The sequence below is a fragment of the Zea mays genome, chromosome 7, assembly GCF_902167145.1.
Source record: "Zea mays cultivar B73 chromosome 7, Zm-B73-REFERENCE-NAM-5.0, whole genome shotgun sequence".
NCBI lineage: Eukaryota > Viridiplantae > Streptophyta > Magnoliopsida > Poales > Poaceae > Zea > Zea mays.
Window position 1 is genome coordinate 168,564,834 of NC_050102.1, and position 20,509 is coordinate 168,585,342.

The 20,509-nt window shown below is 50.6% G+C and overlaps 2 protein-coding genes across 3 annotated transcripts; one reads left to right on the plus strand and one right to left on the minus strand.

Annotated features, from left to right (window-relative positions):
* Positions 1-8,797: 8,797 nt before the first annotated feature.
* On the minus strand, positions 8,798-11,193 carry LOC100282048 (uncharacterized). The gene is made up of 2 exons (NM_001154961.2): positions 10,180-11,193; positions 8,798-9,402 (listed from the first exon to the last, which is right to left on the minus strand). The coding sequence occupies exons 1-2, from the start codon at positions 11,092-11,094 to the stop codon at positions 8,998-9,000; spliced, it is 1,320 nt and encodes a 439-aa protein (NP_001148433.2). The 5' UTR covers positions 11,095-11,193; the 3' UTR covers positions 8,798-8,997.
* Positions 11,194-11,237: 44 nt separating this feature from the next.
* On the plus strand, positions 11,238-13,985 carry LOC100216826 (uncharacterized). Of its 2 annotated transcripts, none has more exons than NM_001143221.2 (2): positions 11,238-12,083; positions 13,424-13,985. In NM_001143221.2, the coding sequence occupies exons 1-2, from the start codon at positions 11,388-11,390 to the stop codon at positions 13,712-13,714; spliced, it is 987 nt and encodes a 328-aa protein (NP_001136693.2). In that variant the 5' UTR covers positions 11,238-11,387; the 3' UTR covers positions 13,715-13,985. The 2 variants fall into 2 exon arrangements, with proteins under 2 accessions (NP_001136693.2, XP_023156233.1); XM_023300465.2 differs by having other exon boundaries at positions 11,274-12,083; positions 13,427-13,984.
* Positions 13,986-20,509: the final 6,524 nt, after the last annotated feature.

Consider the following 20,509-nt stretch of genomic DNA (forward strand, 5'->3'; position numbering starts at 1 on the left):
AGACCGTACTTACTTCCTCCTATGCTTAGATAGGCGACGGGTCCGAAGAGGTCCATATGTAGCAGCTCCAGAGGTCTTGAAGAGGTCATCACATTCTTGCTGTGATGCGCTCCTCCCACTTGTTTACCTGCTTGACAAGCTGCACAAGGTCTATCTTTTTCGAATTGCACGTTAGTCAAACCTATCACGTGTTCTCCCTTTAGAAGCTTGTGAAGGTTCTTCATCCCCACATGTGCTAAGCGGTGATGCCACAGCCAGCCCATGCTAGTCTTAGCAATTAAACATGCATCTAGACCGGCCTCTTCTTTTGCAAAATCAACTAAGTAAAGCTTGCTGTCTAATACACCTTTAAAAGCTAATGAACCATCACTTCTTCTAAAGACAGACACATCTATGTTTGTGAATAAACAGTTATACCCCATATTGCATAATTGACTAACAGATAGTAAATTATATCCCAGAGACTCCACTAAAAACACATTAGAGATAGAGTGCTCATTTGAAATAGCAATTTTACCTAATCCTTTTACCTTGCCTTGATTCCCATCACCGAATATTATTGAATCTTGGGAATCCTTATTTTTGACGTAGGAGGTGAACATCTTCTTCTCCCCCGTCATATGGTTTGTGCATCCGCTGTCGATAATCCAGCTTGAACCCCCGGATGCATAAACCTGCAAGGTAAATTTAGGCTTGGGACTTAGGTACCCAACTCTTGTTGGGTCCTACAAGGTTAGTCACAATTGTCTTAGGGATCCAAATGCAAGTTTTATCACCCTTGCATTTTGCCCCTAATTTCCTAGCAACTATCTTCCTATCCTTTCTACAAATAGCAAAGGAAGCATTTAAAGCATGATATATTGTAGAAGGTTCATTAAGTTTCCTAGGAATATTGACAACATTTCTCCTAGGCATATGATGAACAACATTTCTTCTTGACACATTTCTACCATGCATATAGGAAGAACTAGAAGCACACATAGCATAAGAATCATAGGCATGTGAATCAAGAGCATTACTACTCCTATGAGACTGTCCTCTATCATTGTACATAAATGCATGGTTCCTTTTAGTACTACTCGCCATAGGGGCTTTCCCTTTCTCCTTGGTGGAGATGGGAGCCTTATGGCTTGTTAAGTTCTTGGCTTCCCTCTTGAAGCCAAGCCCATCCTTAATTGAGGGGTGTCTACCAACCGTGTAGGCATCCCTAGCAAATTTTAGTTTATCAAACTCACTTTTGCCAGCCTTAAGTTGGGCATTAAGACTAGCCATTTCACCATTTAACTTTGCAATAGAAACTATGTGTTTACTACAAGCATCAATATCAAAATCTTTACATCTATTGCAAATAACAACATTTTCTACACAAGTTTTTGATTTACTAGCTATTTCTAACTTAGCATTCAAGTCATCATTAATGCTCCTTAAGCTAGAAATTGTCTCATGGCAACAAGATAATTCACACGAAAGCATTTCATTTCTCTTAACTTCTAAGGCATGAGATTTTTGTGCTTCTACAAATTTGTCATGTTCTTCATACAACAAATCCTCCTGTTTTTCTAAAAGCCTATTCTTATCATTCAAGGCATCAATCAATTCATTAATTTTATCTACCTTGGTTCTATCTAGGCCCTTAAATAAACATGAATAATCTATTTCATCTTCATCACTAGATTCGTCCTCACTTGAAGAAGCATAAGTAGAGTTTCGAGTACATACCTTCTTCTCCCTTGCCATAAGGATGTGTGACGCTCGTTGGGGAAGAGGGATGACTTGTTGAAGTTGGTGGCGGCGAGTCCTTCATTGTCGGAGTCGGAAGAGGAGCAATCCGAATCCCACTCCTTGCCTAGATGCGCCTCGCCCTTTGCCTTCTTATAGTTCTTCTTCTTCTCCCTCTTGTTCCCTTGATCCTGATCACTATCATTGTCGGGACAGTTAGCAATAAAATGACCAAGCTTACCACATTTGAAGCATGAGCGCTTCCCCTTTGTCTTGGTCTTGCTTGGCTGCCCCTTGCGACCTTTTAGTGCCGTCTTGAATCTCTTGATGATGAGAGCCATCTCTTCATCATTAAGTCTGGCCGCCTCAATTTGTGCCACCTTGCTAGGTAGCGTCTCCTTGCTTCTTGTTGCCTTGAGAGCAAGAGGTTGAGGCTCATTGATTGGACCATTCAATGCGTCGTCCACATATCTTGCTTCCTTGATCATCATTCGCCCGCTCACGAACTTTCCAAGTATCTCCTCGGGCGTCATCTTGGTGTACCTAGGATTCTCACGAATATTGTTTACAAGATGAGGATCAAGGACAGTAAAAGACCTTAGCATTAGGCGGACGATGTCGTGGTCCGTCCATCGCGTGCTTCCATAGCTTCTTATCTTGTTGACAAGGGTCTTGAGCCGGTTGTACGTTTGGGTTGGCTCTTCTCCCCTTATCATAGCGAACCTCCCGAGTTCGCCCTCCACCAACTCCATCTTGGTGAGCATTGTGACGTCATTCCCCTCATGAGAGATCTTGAGGGTGTCCCAGATTTGCTTGGCGTTATCCAAGCCGCTCACTTTGTGGTATTCATCCCTGCACAATGAGGCTAGAAGAACAGTAGTAGCTTGTGCATTTTTATGAATTTGCTCATTAATAAACATGGGACTATCACTACTATCAAAATGCATTCCATTCTCAACTATCTCCCATATGCTTGGATGGAGAGAGAACAAATGACTACGCATTTTGTGACTCCAAAATCCGTAGTCCTCTCCATCAAAATGAGGAGGTTTACCAAGTGGAATGGATAATAAATGAGCATTTGTACTTTGCGGAATACGAGAGTAATCAAAAGAAAAGTTCGAGTTGACCGTTTTCTTTTTCTCGTAGTCGTCGTCGTCCTTTTGGGAAGAGGAAGATTCGTCGCTGTCGTAGTAGACGATCTCCTTGATGCGCCTTGTCTTCTTCTTCTTCCCGTCCTTGCGCTTGTGGCTCGAGCCCGAGTCGGTAGGCTTGTCATCCTTCGGCTCGTTGAAGATAGACTCCTTCTCGTTGTTGTTGAACACCATCCCCTTTCCCTTAGGATCCATCTCTTCGGGCGATTAGTCCCTTCTTGAAGAGAACGGCTCTGATACCAATTGAGAGCACCTAGAGGGGGGGGGGTGAATAGGTGATCCTGTAAGGCTTGAAACTTAAGCCACAAAACTTGGTTGAGTGTTAGCACAATAATCACCAAGTGGCTAGAGAGGAGTCTCAACAAAACACAATATCACAAGAAATCAATCACAGAGATGACACGGTGGTTTATCCCGTGGTTCGGCCAAGACCAACGCTTGCCTACTCCACGTTGTGGCGCCCAACGGACGAGGGTTCCAATCAACCCCTCTCAAGCGGTCCAAAGACCAACTTGAATACCACGGTGTTTTGCTTTGCCTTTCAATATCCCGTTTGCGAGGAATCTCCACAACTTGGAGCCTCTCGCCCTTACAATTAAAGTTCACAAAAGAAATACGGAGTAAGGGAGGAACAAGCAACGCACACAAGACTCAAAATCAGAGCAATGACACACACACAAGTCGCAACAAGAGCTCGCAACACAACCCAATGAGTTCACAACTCAACTAGAGCTCTAGATGTTATCACGAAGAAACAAATGCGTGGAATCGAAGTCTCGGTGCTTAGGATTGCTTTAAGTATGCTTGCTTGATCTCCTCCATGCTCCTAGGGGTCCCTTTTATAGCCCCAAGGCAGCTAGGAGCCGTTGAGAGCAATCTGAGAAGGCAATTCTTGCCTTCTGTCGTCTGGCGCACCGGACAGTCCGGTGCACACCGGACACTGTCCGGTGCCCGATTTCTTTCCTTAGCTGGCGCAGCCGACTGTTGGCAGCCAGAGAGCCGTTGGCGCACCGGACATGTCCGGTGCACACCGGAGAGTCCGGTGCCCCCTTCTAGCCGTTGGCTCGGCCACGTGTCCCGCGCAGATCGCGCGGCCGACCGTTGGCCCGGCCGACCGATGGCTCACCGGACAGTCCGGTGCACACCGGACAGTCCGGTGAATTATAGTCGTACGTCGCCGGTTAATTCCCGAGAGCGGCCAGTTCGCTCGAGCCAGCCTAGCGCACCGGACACTGTCCGGTGCACCACCGGACAGTCCGATGCTCCCAGACTGAGCAGACTTGGCTGAACAAAGCCATCTCATTTCCAATTCGATTTTTCCTGTTTCCAGCACTTAGACACAACACATTAGTCCCTAAAATAATGTACTAAGTCTAGAAACATACCTTTTGACATGATTTGCACTTTGTCCACCATATTGCATAGATCAACACAAAAGCACTTGTGTTGGCACTCAATCACCAAAATACTTAGAAATGGCCCAAGGGCACATTTCCCTTTCATTTATCCCGTGGTTCGGCCAAGTTCAACACTTGCCTAGTCCATGTTGTGGCGTCCCAACGGACGAGGGTTGCAATCAACCCCTCTCAAGCGGTCCAAAGACCCACTTGAATACCATGGTGTTTTGCTTTGCTTTACTATATCCCGTTTGCGAGGAATCTCCACAACTTGGAGCCTCTCGCCCTTACACTTTGATGTTCACAAAGAAGCACGGAGTAAGGGAGGGATCAGCAACGCACACAAGACACGAAATCACAGTACCAACGCACACAAGTCGCAACAAGAGCTGACAACACAACTCAGCGAGTTCACAACTCAAATGGAGTTCTAATTGATATTGCAAAGAATCAAATGCGCGGAATCAAAGTCTTGGTGCTTAGGAATGCTTAGAAAATACTTGATGTTATCCTCCATGCGCCTAGGGGTCCCTTTTATAGTCCCAAGGCAGCTAGGAGCCGTTGAGTGCATTCCAGGAAGGCAATTCTTGCCTTCTGACGCCTGGCGCACCGGACAGTCCGGTGCGCCAGCGGACACTGTCCGGTGCGCCACCGGACACTGTCCGGTGCGGATTTCTTTCCTTATTTTGCGAAGCCGACCGTTGGCGCTTTGGAGCCGTTGGCACACCGGACACTGTCCGGTGCACACCGAACAGTCCGGTGCCCCCTTCCGACCGTTGGCTCGACCACGTGTCTCACGCGGATCGCGCGGCCGACCGTTGGCTCACCGGACAGTCCGGTGCACACCAGATAGTCCGGTGAATTATAGCCATACGCCGTTAATCACTTCCCGAGAGCAGCAAGTTCGCCTGAGCCAGCCTGGCGCACCGGACACTGTCCGGTGCACCACCGGACAGTCCGGTGCACCCAGACAGAGCTGACTTTGGCTGAACAAAGCCATCTTTAATTTCACCTTGATTTTTCCTGTTTCCAGCACTTAGACACAATACATTAGTCTCTAAAACAATGTACTAAGTCTGAGAAACATACCTTTATACTTGATTTGTACTTTGTCCACCATTTAACACTTAGCCACTTGTGTTGGACACTAAATCACCAAAATACTTAGAAATGGCCCAAGGGCACATTTCCCTTTCAGATTCCTCTGTGCGATACAAGGTAGCCAAGTATCTTGCCTTGGCGGACACCAAAAATGCATTTTTCTGGATTCAGCCGAAGCCGTGCTTCGCGCATGTTTGCGAAGGTTTCTGCGAGGTCGGATAAGTGGTCTTCTTTGTTTTTGCTCGCAATGACTATGTCATCAACATACGTAAAAATGTTGCGGCCCATCTGGTCTTCAAGGATTTTTTTGGTGAGGCGGGAGAAAGTTGATTTGTTTTACCGAGGTTCGGTTCTTGGAAACCTACTCCCCGTTGAGGTGGTCACAAAGACCGGGTCTCTTTCAACCATTTCCCTCTCTCAAACGGTCACCTAGACCGAGTGAGCTTTCTCCTTAATCAACGGGTCACTTAGACCCGCAAGGACCACCACACACTTGGTGTCTCTTGCTTTGATTACAGGTCACTTGAGAATAAGAATGGGAGAAGAAGAAAGCACGATTGCAAAAGCCAAGCAAAAAGAGCGTCAAATAACACACAGATCACTCTCTCTCTCAAGTCACTAATCACTAATGATCACTTGTCTCAATTGTGGAACTTGGAGAGATTGGAAGCTTTGATTGTGACTTTGAATGGATTGCTAGCTCTTGTATTGAATGTGAAGGATTGGAGTGCTTGGGTGTAGTGAATGGAGGTGGTTGGGGTTATATTTATAGCCCCCAACCACTTCCTAGCTATTGCTCCCTTTCTGCCGACCGCGGACGGTCCGCGCCCCTGGTCCGGACGGTCTGCCCCTGCACATCAACGACTAAAATCGCAATGGTCAGCAGTAACGACTATAAAGCATTTAATGCGTCGTCAGATGTCAGATAAAGCCAATCGCGAATGGTCCGGTCGTGCACCCCGGACGGTCTGCGAGGACGCTAAAAATACATTTTACCGAACCCGTCACCTTCGGGTTTTTCTGGTTTTCACCGACCGGACGGTCCGCGCTTGGTCTCGGACGGTGCTTGCTTCTCCGTCGTACAGTCCGTAGTGTAGACTTGAGTTTTTGCAGTGTTCCTGTCCAAGGGTCACCTTGGTGCCACAGACGGTCCGCCGCAAGGGCCCGGACGGTCCGCGCGTAGGTGTTTTTCCAAAAAGCTTCGCCTATCCGGAATAATCTACGGTATTCCGGACAGTCGATTTAGAATAGTTGTAGATGAACTTATGCACCTGTGAAATGATCAACTAGGCAAACTGGTTAGTCCACATGGTTTGTGATGGTCGTCAAACACCAAAATCGATTATAGGAAATATTGAGAGTATTTCCCTTTCAGTTTTCGTTGCGATTTGATCTTTCGCTGGTGGAGCTCTTCGGACTGGGCATACTTTTCGAATAACTGATATTGCTCTTGCAAGTTTTTGGATGGGTCGTTTATGCAATGACTGTATGTAACATCCCAGTTTTTGGTTCCGAGGTTAGAAGCCTTAAACTCCTACCCCCTTATTCTTTCTCTTAAAACCTAATCTCATAAGCATTTCATTTCTCATATGCATAAAGCATGATTGCTAGTAGCACTTCACACATAGTATTTCATTTTGGCACCTAGAAAATATAAATGAATATTTGTATAAAGGAGAAAAGGGATTAAGGAAAAGAAAAGAAGAAGAAAAGAAAAAGGAAAAACCTCCCCCCTCTCGGCTGGGTCGATTCCGGCCCGTGCTCCCCTCTTTTTTTCTCTCTCGCGCCCGCGCCCGCGCCCCCCGCTCTCGGCCCATCTCCCTGCGCCCGCGCCGCGCTCTCCCCTCCCTCGCTGCCCGCTCGGCCCCACTCGTCAGTCGCGCCCCGCTCTCGCTCTCTCGCGCTCGCTCCTCTTCATCATCTATCTTCACATCAAGTCTCTCAAGGTCCACAATAATTGGATTAAATTCATTAATATATGACTGAATAGATATACCTTTCGCCATACGAATAGTATAAAGACGCTCTTTGAGACGGAGCTTATTAGCAAGACTCTTGGTCATATATAGCTCCTTCAATTTCTTCTACAATTCTGCTGCAGATTTTGCATTCATTATTTCACGCAGAACATCAGGAGATAAAACTGAGCTGTAAGGCGGACAAAGCTTTTTCAACAAGATCTTCCCATTTATCATCAGCCATATCAGCAGGCCGTGGTTGCAACGCTTTTCGTACACATAACTAAGTAAGAACAACCTTCATCTGAATCTGCCAAATAGCAAAGCTGATCTTGCCATCAAACTTAGAAATATCAATTTTAGTCGACATTTATAATCTGAAATAAATAATCCAGATGGAATAGAAATCCGTGTGCAATTTATTGAGTGCACATGATCTTATCCAATAAGGCAAAGGAGATAGCGATAGTGTCACATGATATTATCCAACAAGGCAAATGAGATAGAGATAGAGTCACATGATATTATCCAACACTATCATATTGGTTCCTTCACTGCAATGGGCTCACTTACCTAGGATCCAGAAGACTGGAGAGGGATGAGAACGGACCGAAACGGACGGAAAAACCCCTTTCCCGTTTCCGTATCCGCATTTTATCATCGGAAACAGAATCGGGTTCGGAATAGTCGGGAACAGAAACGGGAGCGGGATAAATGGAATTGCGAAAACGAACGGAAACGAAAATACTAACGGAAACTCATAATTTAATACAAATAGAAATGATATTGATGTTTGACTAGTGGTTGATTGACATGACAATAACATAACACACATAGATATAGGGAGACAACATTCTATTGTTGTTTGGTTACTAATATTGTACATTTAGCTACATTCGATGTTGTTCAAGACTTTAGATCACTTGTCATTGAAAAGAGTCGATGATTACAATGGTCACTTGTGCTATAATTTGTCATCTAAAGACACGAGTATTTAGTTTATATACTAATGTATATTAGGCTCGTCCCATATTTATCAAATACGGAATAAATACGGATTCAATCCGGATAAAAACGGGATCCCGCAAAAAACGAGTAGAATAAACACTCTCCTGTTTCCGTTCTGTTTCCATATTTTTCCGTAAATACGGAAACGATCAGGTCAAATATAGAAAACGGTACTGGTCGAAACGGGTTTACCTGTCCATTTTCAACAGGAGGCTGATGGATCTGCTGCTGGTGGTGCTGCACGCGGTTTCCAGATTTGCACGCTGCAAAGAGAGGGAAACAGACTAACTGCAACCTGATCGACGTTGTTAGCTTCAGATGAGATAAATTCATGGATTTCAATGCAGCATGGTTTCCAGATCTTGTCAGTTGCCGTACTATTACAACTAGGATAGCACCAAAAATGATTAATACGGTAAACATGGCTGCTGCTTCATGATAAATAGTAGAAAATGGTTCTCCAGAATTGACTGATATATTAATAAAAACTTTGCCCGACCACATGTAGCGGTAAAGCGATTTAATTAGCATACACAATTCTGTTGCTTTTCTCTTCAGCACAAACAGAAAAGAAAAAAAAACAGACAGAATTGATTGTATTGTATATATTACACAAGCATCTCAAGCTCTACTTGTAATCCAATCTAGTCTGCGAAGGCATCACTCTTTCGATGCTGGCATCAACCGGAGCCTTTCCTCGGAAGCTTTACCCGAACCATTCTCTTCCGATAGAAGCGCCTGCAGGTCACTCCCATTTGCAAGGCTGTTGAACTCCACTGATTTTGAGGGCAGTGCAGGGTAACGCCGCTGGCAAAGCGTCATGAGCCTCTTGATTGACTGAAGGTACTTGCGAGTGGTCTCGTCATTCATGATGTGGGCGACGCTGTTTGTGTAGATCTTCTCTCGGGCAGAACGCTCGTGGATGCCAACCATAGTCACTCCAATGGGCCATGGTGCATTCCCGATTGCCAACTTGATATATTGGTCCATTGCTGCTAAATAATCTCGCTTCATGCAACACTCGACAATAACAAGCAACGCTCGACGGATATCATCAGGAAGTACCTAAAAATGGATCCAGCCATACATGCATCAGAATCAGTGAAGCACCAAGAAACTTGAAGAAAGGCTGTAATGACATTAGTTGTGAACGGTATAAGCATAATCAATATTCAGATGAGCATCAGTGTTTCCCTCAAGCAGAAAGCGGGATGATATTTCCAAGAAGCTTGCTATGCCCTATCGTGATTCGTGAGACAACATTAGTTATATCAAATCTGAATCTCAGTGACGAACTAGAATTTAGTTGATTGCTCAGCTGAATTGCAATCCTATACACTAGGTAATTCCATTTAAAAACAAACTTGGGGACATAGTATGCCAGAATTAGAATCTGCACTAGTACAGAACAAATGCAAAACTAAGAACACAAAAGATGCCCGGGGGCTGTCTCTCCCTCCCCCCCCCCCCCCCCCCCCCCCAAAAGTCAAGTTTTTTTTATCATAAAATATCTATGACAACCAGAATACGATATGTCTATGTCTCTAGGCACTCCTAGGCTCGTAGAAATCTAGCATGCATGAGAGGGAGGTATACAGAAGTAGTGTTTATTATACTTAAACAGCATAACATCAAATGTACAACGAAATGATCTTTCAAGAAAGCATGGTATTCAGAATAAAAGTAACACGTTACATGTCTATCGTAAATGTTTGCCATGTTACAGACTAACTACTCAGTTTACTGATTAGAGTTTTGAATAATTGTGTCAATTTGAAGTGCAATCAAATTAATAGCACAATTTAAGCAACCAACAGATGGAAATTGCATAAGAATCAATACCTTCTTTCTGCAGAACTCAAACAGCGGGCTGAGATACCGTGCACACTGCTTGAATGTTGCAACCATGGACTTCCCCTTTGCTGTCCGCTTCTCTAGCTCAGTCATCTCATCCAATTCCTGGTTCCACTCATTAAGCAGCTTCTTAAAGAACACCAAAATCTTGTCTTCATTGCAAAGCTCCTCAAACTTGGTCCTCATCCTCTTGGAGTCCTTGTCTGCGTCAGCATCATCGCCGCTCCCCTTGGCATCCCCATCATCTGCACTGTCTCCAGCAGCACCCCCGTCGCCACCATCACCCCCACCTACACGCTTGCTCTTGCCCTTGGCGTAGGTGTCCCTCCCGGCCTTCTGCCGCTTACGCATCTCGATCATGTCGCGGAGGAAGTCGTTGGTCTGTCCCTCGGTCATGTCGATGTCGTCAATGTCGTCGATGACGCCGGACTTGAGCACGAGCTTGAAGCGCGCGAGGCGGGCGTCGTCGTCCTCCCCGAACAGCGTGACGGGCTCGCGCAGCACGCGGAGGCGCCGCACCACCTCGTGCCGTGGGAGGTCGAGCTCGTCGATGCGACGCTCCTCGGAGAGCAGCGCCTCCTCCTGCGCGGTCTTCTTCGGCGCGAGGGCGGGCGGGACGGAGGGCGCCGAGGAGGAGGCGGCGGCGGAGGAGCTAGGGTTAGGGTTCGCCGCCGCCGTCTGAGCTGCGGCGTCGAGGTTGCTGGGGTCGGAACCGGTAGCAGCTGCGGCGGAATTCGCGGAGGGCGCCGACGTGCCGGCCTTGGCGAGGAGCTGGCGGTGCTCGTCGCGGCGCTTCTGGAGCTGCTTCTGCTCCAGCTCCGACCGCCGCACGAAGCTCTTGCCCCCGAAGTCGGCCGTCGCCGCCTTCCGCTTCTTCTCCAGTTCCCGCTTCAGCAGATCCATTACGCCCGCCGCCCAGTTCGGCTTCGATTCTCCGAGAGGCGGTGCGGCGTGCCGGTGCTGCGGATACCTGCCGTGTAGCGTATTTGACCGTTCCTGCGGTGTTTTGGGCAGACTTATATGCAAGGTGCAAGTCCGTTAGATATAGATAACCATCATCAAGGTGCCGGAATACAGTTAGATCGATCTAACGGATAGAGCTGACTGCTTGCATATGCGCTAGTACAAATAGAGCGCCGCAGTGAATCCGGCCCAATTCACTTTCCCATCGCGTGAAGAGGTTGCCGTTACCGACCATGTCGCAGCAGCCGGCGCCGGCGCCGCCATATCGGCCGTATAGGCAGGTGAGGGAGGCGACGCCCCATAGCCGGGCGATCTCCTGCGTGCGGTTCTCCCCCTGCGGGCGCCTCCTCGCGACAGCCTCCCTCGACGGAACGGTAGCGCTGCTCTCCCCGTCCTCACTGGCCGTAATCGCCGTCCTGCGCGGCCACTCTGACGGCGTTTCCGACCTGTCCTGGTCCACGGAGTCGTTCTACCTCTGCTCCGCCTCCGACGACCGCACCATCCGCATCTGGGACATCCGGCCCGTCCTCGCCGGTGGCGCCCAGGCAGCCGCCGTCTCCGGCGCAGACCGCTGCGTCCGCGTGCTCAAGGGGCACACCAACTTCGTGTTCAGCGCTAACTTCAACCCGCAGACCAGCTCGCAGATCGCTTCCGGAGGATTTGATTGTACCGTGCGCATATGGGACGCCACGAGCGGCCGGTGCACCCGCGCCATCGAAGCGCACTCTGAGCCCGTCACCTCCGTGCATTTCATTAGGGACGGATCCATCGTTGTATCCGGAAGCCATGACGGGAGCTGCAAGATCTGGGACGCCAAGAGCGGGGCTTGCCTCAAGACGGTCATCGATGAAAAGAAGCCCGCGGTGTCCTTCTCCATGTTCTCGCCCAATGGCAAGTTTATCCTCGTTGCCATGCTCGATAACTCACTGGTATGACCAACTAGCTCGTTGTTGATTCATAATAGTACTCATTTATGTTCTGAACTTTGTTGTTCGTTGCGTTCATTATGAAATTCGTTTTTCGACCGTTGTAGAGAAAATAATACTCATCTAATGATCAACTTCTCGTACAGTATAAAGTCTTTGTGATGAGAAAATATCTAGATTTAGCCATAATCATAGTTCACAAGAAGATCATAGATATAGTTCACAAGAAGATCATAGATATGTCTTTCCTCACGCACTATCAACTGCAGATTACTCCTAATCATTTAGGATGGGAATCTTCTGATATGCAAACCAGAATCCCTGGTAATGGTATCTAGCTCTAGCATAGTATTTTTCAGGTACCCCTGGTATCAAAGTAACACAGCGCATTTTGAATTGGTAACTGCAGACTCTAGATGTTTTGTCCTGACTTCCAGTTTCAAATGAATATCTCTTGACTGAATTAGAAGTTGAAAGCTCATCTCAACTATGTTGTCTGAAACTAAGGTGTTGATGTTTGCAAGCAGAAAAAAAATGCTATTTTATTCTATATTACAGGTTTTCTTAGTGTATCTTTTCTCTTGCATAGAGGCACTATTTTTTTTAAAAAAAACTAAAATTCATTTCTTTAGGTTCGTGGCTAAATTAGTTCGTTTATGCTTTCTTGGCCGTTTCCTGCCATATTTCTCTCTTGATAATTTTTACACTCATTGAGCCCTTTGACTTATATAAGAAATAACCACACAAGTTTGAACCATTTGTTCTCCTGGTTGTGAAGGAATTGTTGCGATGTGCAGTATTTATAGCAGTGCTCGTATTAAAATTCCTTGTACAACTATTATGACTGCAATTGTCATAAATTAAGTCTTATTGGCATGGAAGGTCCATGTGCCACCAGCCCACCAACAGGGATGGAAAAATTAGATATTATAAACTGCCATGGTCTCTGGTCTGAATCATTGTAGTGGGAGAAAAATTATTCTAGGCTCATTGAGTTTTAGGGTAGTTTATCTGGTAGTTTTTTTTTTCCAAAAAAAAAATATCGCTGCAACATACGTTCACATTTAACATTTTCCCATGCATATGTGAAGTGCACCTGTCCTTGGTATTAATTTGATCCACGGCAACCACAGGACATTAATAATACACCCTCTGAGCGTCATGTAGGCTGGTTAGTGGCATTTTTGTTTCGTACTTCCATGTCATATAGCTGAGTTGCTAGCACACTGTTATTCATAATTGTAGTTGTGCCTTTCTTTTTTTACATTAATTTAGTTGTGCTTTCTATTGCATACAAGATGTTTAATTCGTTCAAGCTCCTAACTTGTTATTGCACCTTGCAGAAGCTATGCAATTTTGCCACCGGCAAGTTCTTGAAGGTATACAGTGGACATGTGAACAGACAATACTGCATACAGTCCGCGTTTTCTGTTACGAATGGAAAGTACATTGTCAGTGGATCAGAAGACAACTGCGTGTACATATGGGACCTCCAAGGGAGAAATGTCCTTCAGAAATTAGAAGGCCATACGGACACTGTCATCTCGGTGTCCTGCCATCCAACAGAGAACAAGATTGCTTCTGGTGGCCTTCATAATGATAGGACTGTAAGATTATGGGTTCAAGATAGCTGATCAACTTGTAGGTGTCTGCTTCCCATGGAGATGGACTGTAAGACTACGCTCAGACCAGACCTAAACAGCACTTGCTATGGATATGGATCGCTATTCTAGATACGTTTACAACTTACACGCAAAAAAGACATTAACCATGCGAGCTTTGTTTTATTTTGATGTGTTATCCTAAGTTGTGAATGCCGAATAAATCAACATCTCGTCATCTCTAATAATGTTGTGATATGTTATGCCTAACGGCTGTATTCCAATCAATATTGATTTATTTTGCAAAGTTGGCCACTGTAAGATGCAAGATACTTTGCTGTTAGTTGTCTAGAAGACATGTCGCTTAGATTACTTGTTTGCTGATGTCAGTAGATAGGTATTTCTGCCAAAAGCACAAGAGTAGTTTTGACAGCTATTTGTATCTTTGTAAATGGTTCTTATCTGTCACCATACACTATGGCAGAGAGTAGTATTTATCACCACAGGCAGAGGCACGACGGGAATGCAGAACGTACAAATGTACTTGTTTCAATTTATAATTTGTTTGATTTTTTATTCTAGGTTTGACCGGCTCGTTTTATTAAAAAAATATAATTATTATTAATTTCTACTATTACAATTAAGGAGTATATCATGTACCTTAATATTAAAATAAACCATGTTTCATTGTCTTATATATATATAATCTATACACGCTATATTAAAGTATAAGTTTTAACGGTCGTCCTACTTTATTCTTTTATAAATAACTTCTTTTATTTGTTTGAAATCAACCCGTAGCTCTCTGTCCCACCCGAAGAAATAGATAGATTGATAGCTCTAGAACACACACCCTCTCTTTCTCTCTCTACTATCTACGGCTCCAATCTCCTTTCTCTACCTATTCGTCACCCCTCTCTCCTGCCTCTCCCCCACCGCTGCCCCACGGTCCACACGACCGACGCGCTGCCTCCGTCTCTCTCTTCCCTGCTGCCATGACAGGCGGATTGCCAGATCCGCACTGGTAAGGGAGATTTGGATTGTCTGGCCACGTCTAAGTTGTCCTGATGCCATCTGAACCGTCCCAGCGGTGCAATCTGGGAAGGTCCCATAGAGGGATCATGGATTTTGGACTCGAGCGATGGAGTTTCTCCGCTCCAGATTGAGCCTAGGGAGAGGTGGTGTTGTGGCCTTGCCTCCTCAGCAGCCGGCACACGTTGCCTGCCCCTCGACGTATGTAGGTCTTCATGGTCATGGTGGCCACCCACGCCTCTTTTCGTTTTTATCAGCTGGTGAGGCCACTCCTGGTAGGTCAGCTGGCAAATTTATTAACAGTGTGATCGCTACCCAGCCTACCTCCACTGGTTATCCTCGATCGCTTGGCTTGGCGTGTAGATGCAAGGGATGAGATGTTGTCATGCCTGTGGTTTGGTTGCAAGATCTCCAGATCATGTGCGGATGTATTACAGGTCCCATGTTGTTGGGGACCATAATTAGGGGTACCCTCAAGACTCCTAAATCTCAGCTGGTAACCCCATCAGCACAAAGCTGCAAAGGCCTGATGGGTGCGATTAAGTCAAGGATCGGTCCATTCGAGGGACGCGATCACGCCTCGCCCGAGCCCAGCCTAGGGCAAGGGCAGCCGACCCCGGAGGATCTACGTCTCGCCCGAGGACCCCCTCCAGCAACGGACACACCTTCGGCTCGCCCGAGGCCCAGTCTTCACCAAGAAGCAACCTTGGCCAAATTGTCACGCCAACCGACCAAATCGCAGGGGCATTTAATGCAAAGGTGGCCTGACACCTTTATCCTGACGCACGCCCTCCAGTCGACAGAGCCGAAGTGACCGCAGTCACTTCGCCGCTCCACTGACCGGTCTGACAAGAGGACAGCGCCGCCTGCGCCGCTCCGACTGCTGAGCCACTCGACAGAGTGAGGCTGACAGCAGCCAAGTCCGGCCCTAGGCGCCATAGGAAACTCCGCTCCACCCGACCCCAGGGCTCGGACTCGGGCTCAGCCCCGGAAGACGACGAACTCCGCTCCGCCCGACCCCAGGGCTCGGACTCGGGCTCAGCCCCGGAAGACGACGAACTCCGCTCCGCCCGACCCCAGGGCTCGGACTCGGGTTCAGCCCCGGAAGACGACGAACTCCGCTCCGCCCGACCCCAGGGCACGGACTCGGGCTCAGCCCCGGAAGACGACAAACTCCGCTCCACCCGACCCCAGGGCTCGGACTCAGGCTCAGCCCCGGAAGACAATGAACTCCGCTTCGCCCGACCCTAGGGCTCGGACTCGGGCTCAGCCCCGAAGGACGACGAACTCCGCTTCGCCCGACCCCAGGGTTCGGACTCAGCCCTGGCCTCAGCCGACGGTCTCCGCCTTGTCCGACCCGGGGGCTCGGACTCGACCTCGACCTTGGAAGACAGACTCGACCTCGACCTCGGAGGAGCCTCCACCTCGCCCAACCTAGGGCACGGACCGACCACGTCGATAGGAGGCGCCATCATTACCCTACCCCGAGCTGACTCAGGCTACGGGGAACAAGACCGGCGTCCCATCTGGCTCGCTCCACTATACGAGTAATGATGGCGCCCCGCACGCTCTATGACGACGGCGGCTCTCAGCCCCCTTACGGAAGCAAGAGGACGTCAGCAAGGACTCGACAGCCCCGACAGCTGTCCTTCCGCCAGGCTCCAGCGCTCCTCCTACGGCCACGACACCACACGAACTGGGTGCCAAAACCTCTCCGGCTACCACGATGGCATGTACTTAGGGCGCTAGCTCTCCTCCGCTAGACACGTTAGCACACTGCTACACCCCCCATTGTACACCTGGATCCTCTCCTTACGCCTATAAAAGGGAGGTCCAGGGCCCTCTTACAGAGGGTTGGCCGCGCGAGGAAGGACGGGACGGCGCTCGCGCGAGGCCGCTCGCTCCCTCCCGCGTGGACGCTTGTAACCCCCTACTGCAAGCGCACCCGACCTGGGCGCAGGGCTAACACGAAGGCCGCGGGTTCCACCTCCCACGCCTGTCTCCCTCCGGCTGCTCTCCCCCCTTCGCGTTCCGCCTCGCGCCGACCCATCTGGGCTGGGGCACGCGGCGACAATTTACTCGTCGGTCCAAGGACCCCCCGGGTTTCGAAACGCCGACAGTTGGTGTGCCAGGTAGGGGCCTGCTGCGTGTTGACGAATAGCTTCCCGTCAAGCTCCAGATGGGCAGTCTCCAGCAACCTCTCCAGCCCGGGACGGTGCTCCGTTTCGGGAGTCTTGAGTTCATGTCCCTCGACGGCAGCTACGACATGATACTCCCTCCCCCGCCGCGCGACTGCGACAATGGCGGTCGACAACCCGCCCGCCGGTGGGGAAATCGACGACGCCTTCCCCACGCGGTGGAAGGACGGCATTCGGGCTTGTCCCGTCCTCTCCCCCGCCGACGGAGGAGGAGGCGGGGCAACCAAGGCCAAGCAGGAGGCGGCACCTCGTTGGCTGTCGAGCGAGTCGCCGGCGCCGGCGCCCCAACGGAGAGCGCGTCGGGCATCGGCCTCGCGTCTGAGACGAAGACGAGCGCTGTCTCCCTGCAACACACTAACCTCAAGCAAACGGACGACGCCAGCCGCTCGCGAAGGACTTGCTAGGCGTCACCCACGTACCTGAGACGACGGTGCAGTCAGTCCCTGACGTGACTTCGTCACCACCCGTCGACCAAAAGGTACCGACCGATTCCCATCTCGCGCCTTTTGGATTCGGCCTCGACCCGCCAAGCAACTCTGCTTCGGTGGACATTCTCATAGAGGCGAGTCCACACCCTCTGGGGTATCATGTGCGGTCACCCTGGGACCGGCTGACGGCCGTCTCGACCTACGGGCCCTCGGGGTCCAAGGAAGATGGCGAGCCCGACCTCTGTTGGGATTTCTCCGGACTTGGTAACCCTAGTGCCGTGCGGGACTTCATGACCGCATGCGACTACTGCATTTCCGACTGTTCCGACGGTAGCCGCAGCCTCGGCGACGAGGACTGCGGTCCAAGTCGCGAATGTTTCCACGTCGATCTAGGGGGGCCCGGCGAAGGCAACCATCTTGGTATACCGGAGAACGGTGATCCCCCTAGGCCCATGCCTCGCGTTGACGTCCTTCGGGAGCTAGCTGTGGTCCCCGTCCCGGCGGGGGGTCATGACCCACAGCTCGAGCAAATCCGTGAGATGCAGGCTAGGCTCGACGAGGGAGTAGGAACGCTTGAGCCGATCCGCCGGGACATCGGGCAGGAATGAGCGGGCCAACCTCCGGCCGGAGAAGCGCGTCATCTCCCCCAGGGCATCCAGCACCGCATCGCCGACGACGTCAGGGTAAGGCCGCCACCGGTTTCCAGTGGAGTCGGCCAGAACCTGGCTGCAGCGGCAATGCTTCTCCGCGCGATGCCGGAGCCATCAACCACCGAGGGGCGGCGTATCTAGGGAGAGCTCAAGAATCTCCTGGAGGACGCCGCGATCCGAAGGGCCGAAAGCTCCGCCTCCCGAAGGCAGGGGTACCCCTCGCGCCGCGACTTCCCGATTCATGCGGGAAGCCTCGGTTCACACCGGGCGCACGCGCAACACGGCGCCTGTGGCCCCGGGTCGCCTCGGCAACAAGCACCATCACCGCAGCCGTCGGGCCCACCTCGACGAGAGGGTGTGCCGAGGCTACCACCCCAGGCGTGGGGGACACTATGACAGCAGGGAGGATCGGAGTCCTTCGCCCGAACCACCCGGTCCGCAGGCTTTCAGCCGCGTCATACGACGGGCGCCGTTCCCGACCCGGTTACGAACCCCGACTACTGTCACAAAGTACTCGGGGGAGACGAGACCGGAACTGTGGCTCGCGGACTATCGGCTGGCCTGCCAACTGGGTGGAACAGACGATGATAATCTCATCATCCGCACCTCCCCCTGTTCCTCTCCGACACCGCTCGAGCCTGGCTAGAGCACCTGCCTCCGAGGCAGATCTCCAACTAGGACGACCTGGTCCAAGCCTTCACCGGCAATTTCCAAGGCACGTACGTGCGCCCTGGAAACTCCTAGGATCTCCGAAGCTGCCGCCAGCAGCCGGGAGAGTCTCTCCGGGACTACATCCGGTGATTCCCGAAGCAGCGCACCGAGCTGCCCAACGTCACCGATTCGGATGTCATCGGCGCGTTCCTCGCTGGCACCACCTATCGCGACCTGGTGAGCAAGCTGGGTCGCAAGACCCCCACCAAGGCGAGCGAGCTGATGGACATCGCCACCAAGTTTGCCTCTGGCCAGGAGGCAGTTGAGGCTATCTTCCGGAAGGACAAGCAGCCCCAGAGCCGCCCACCGGAAGATGTCCCCGAGGCGTCAACTCAGCGCGGCACCAAGAAGAAAGGCAAGAAGAAGTCGCAAGCGAAACGCGACGCCGCCGACGCGGACCTTGTCACCGCCGCCGAGTACAAGAACCCTCGGAAACCTCCCGGAGGTGCCAACCTCTTCGACAAGATGCTCAAGGAGCCGTGACCCTATCATCAGGGGCCCGTCAAGCACACCCTTGAGGAGTGTGCCATGCTTCGACGCCACTTTCATAAGGCCGGGCCACCCGCGGAGGGTGGCAAGGCTCTCGACGACGCTAAGAAGGAAGATCACAAGGCAGGAGAGTTCCCCGAGGTCCGCGACTGCTTCATGATCTACGGTGGGCAAGTGGCAAACGCCTCGGCTCGGCACCACAAGCAAGAGCGTCGGGAGGTCTACTCGGTAAAGGTGGCGGCGCCAGTCTACCTAGACTGATCCGACAAGCCCATCACCTTCGACCAGGCCGACCATCCCGACCATGTGCCGAGCTCGGGGAAATACCCGCTCGTTGTCGACCCCATCATCGGCAACGTCAGGCTCACCAAGGTCCTCATGGACGGAGGCAGCAGCCTCAACATCATCTACGCCGAGACCCTCGGGCTCCTGCGGATCGATCTGTCCTCGGTCCGGACGGGCGCTGCGCCTTTCCACGGGATCATCCCCGGGAAGCGCGTCCAACCCCTCGGACAACTCAACCTACCCGTCTGCTTTGGGACGCCCTCCAACTTTCGAAGGGAGACCCTCACGTTCGAAGTGGTCGGGTTTCGAGGAACCTACCACGCAGTGTTGGGGAGGCCATGCTACGCCAAGTTCATGGCCATCCCCAACTATACCTACCTCAAGCTCAAGATGTCGGGCCCCAACGGGGTCATCACTGTCGGGCCCACGTACTGACACGCGTACGAATGCGACGTGGAGTGTGTGGAGTACGCTGAGGCCCTTGCCGAGTCTGAGGCCCTCATCGCCAACCTGGAGAACCTTTCTAGGGAGGCGCCAGACGTGAAGCGCCACGCCGGCAACTTTGAGCCAGCGGAGACGGTTAAGTCCGTCCCTCTCGACCCCTACAACGACGCCTCCAAGCAGATCCGGATCGGCTCCGAGCTCGACCCCAAATAGGAAGCAATGCTCGTCGACTTTCTCCGCGCAAACGCCGACGTTTTCGCGTGGAGTCCCTCGGACATGCCCGGCTTACCGAGGGAAGTCGCCGAGCACTCGCTGGATATCTGAGCTGGAGCCCGACCCGTGAAGCAGCCTCTGTGCCGATTCGACGAAGAAAAGCGCAGAGCCATAGGCGAGGAGATCCACAAGCTAATGGCGGTAGCGTTCATCAAAGAGGTATTCCATCCCGAATGGCTTGCCAACCCTGTGCTTGTGAGAAAGAAAGGGGGGAAATGGCAGATGTGTGTAGACTACACTGGTCTAAACAAAGCATGTCCGAAAGTTCCCTACCCTCTGCCTCGCATCGATCAAATCGTGGATTCCACTGCTGGGTGC

What these genes read in the sequence shown, in the direction of transcription:
- LOC100282048 (NM_001154961.2), bottom strand. Translation starts at nt 11,094, where the DNA reads ATGGATCTGCTGAAGCGGGAACTGGAGAAGAAGCGGAAGGCGGCGACG. An exon ending in TTGAGTTCTGCAGAAAGAAG is followed by an intron (nt 9,403 to 10,179) that starts GTATTGATTCTT and finishes ATCCATTTTTAG; the next exon opens with GTACTTCCTGATGATATCCG.
- LOC100216826 (NM_001143221.2), top strand. Translation starts at nt 11,388, where the DNA reads ATGTCGCAGCAGCCGGCGCCGGCGCCGCCATATCGGCCGTATAGGCAG. An exon ending in CCATGCTCGATAACTCACTG is followed by an intron (nt 12,084 to 13,423) that starts GTATGACCAACT and finishes TGCACCTTGCAG; the next exon opens with AAGCTATGCAATTTTGCCAC.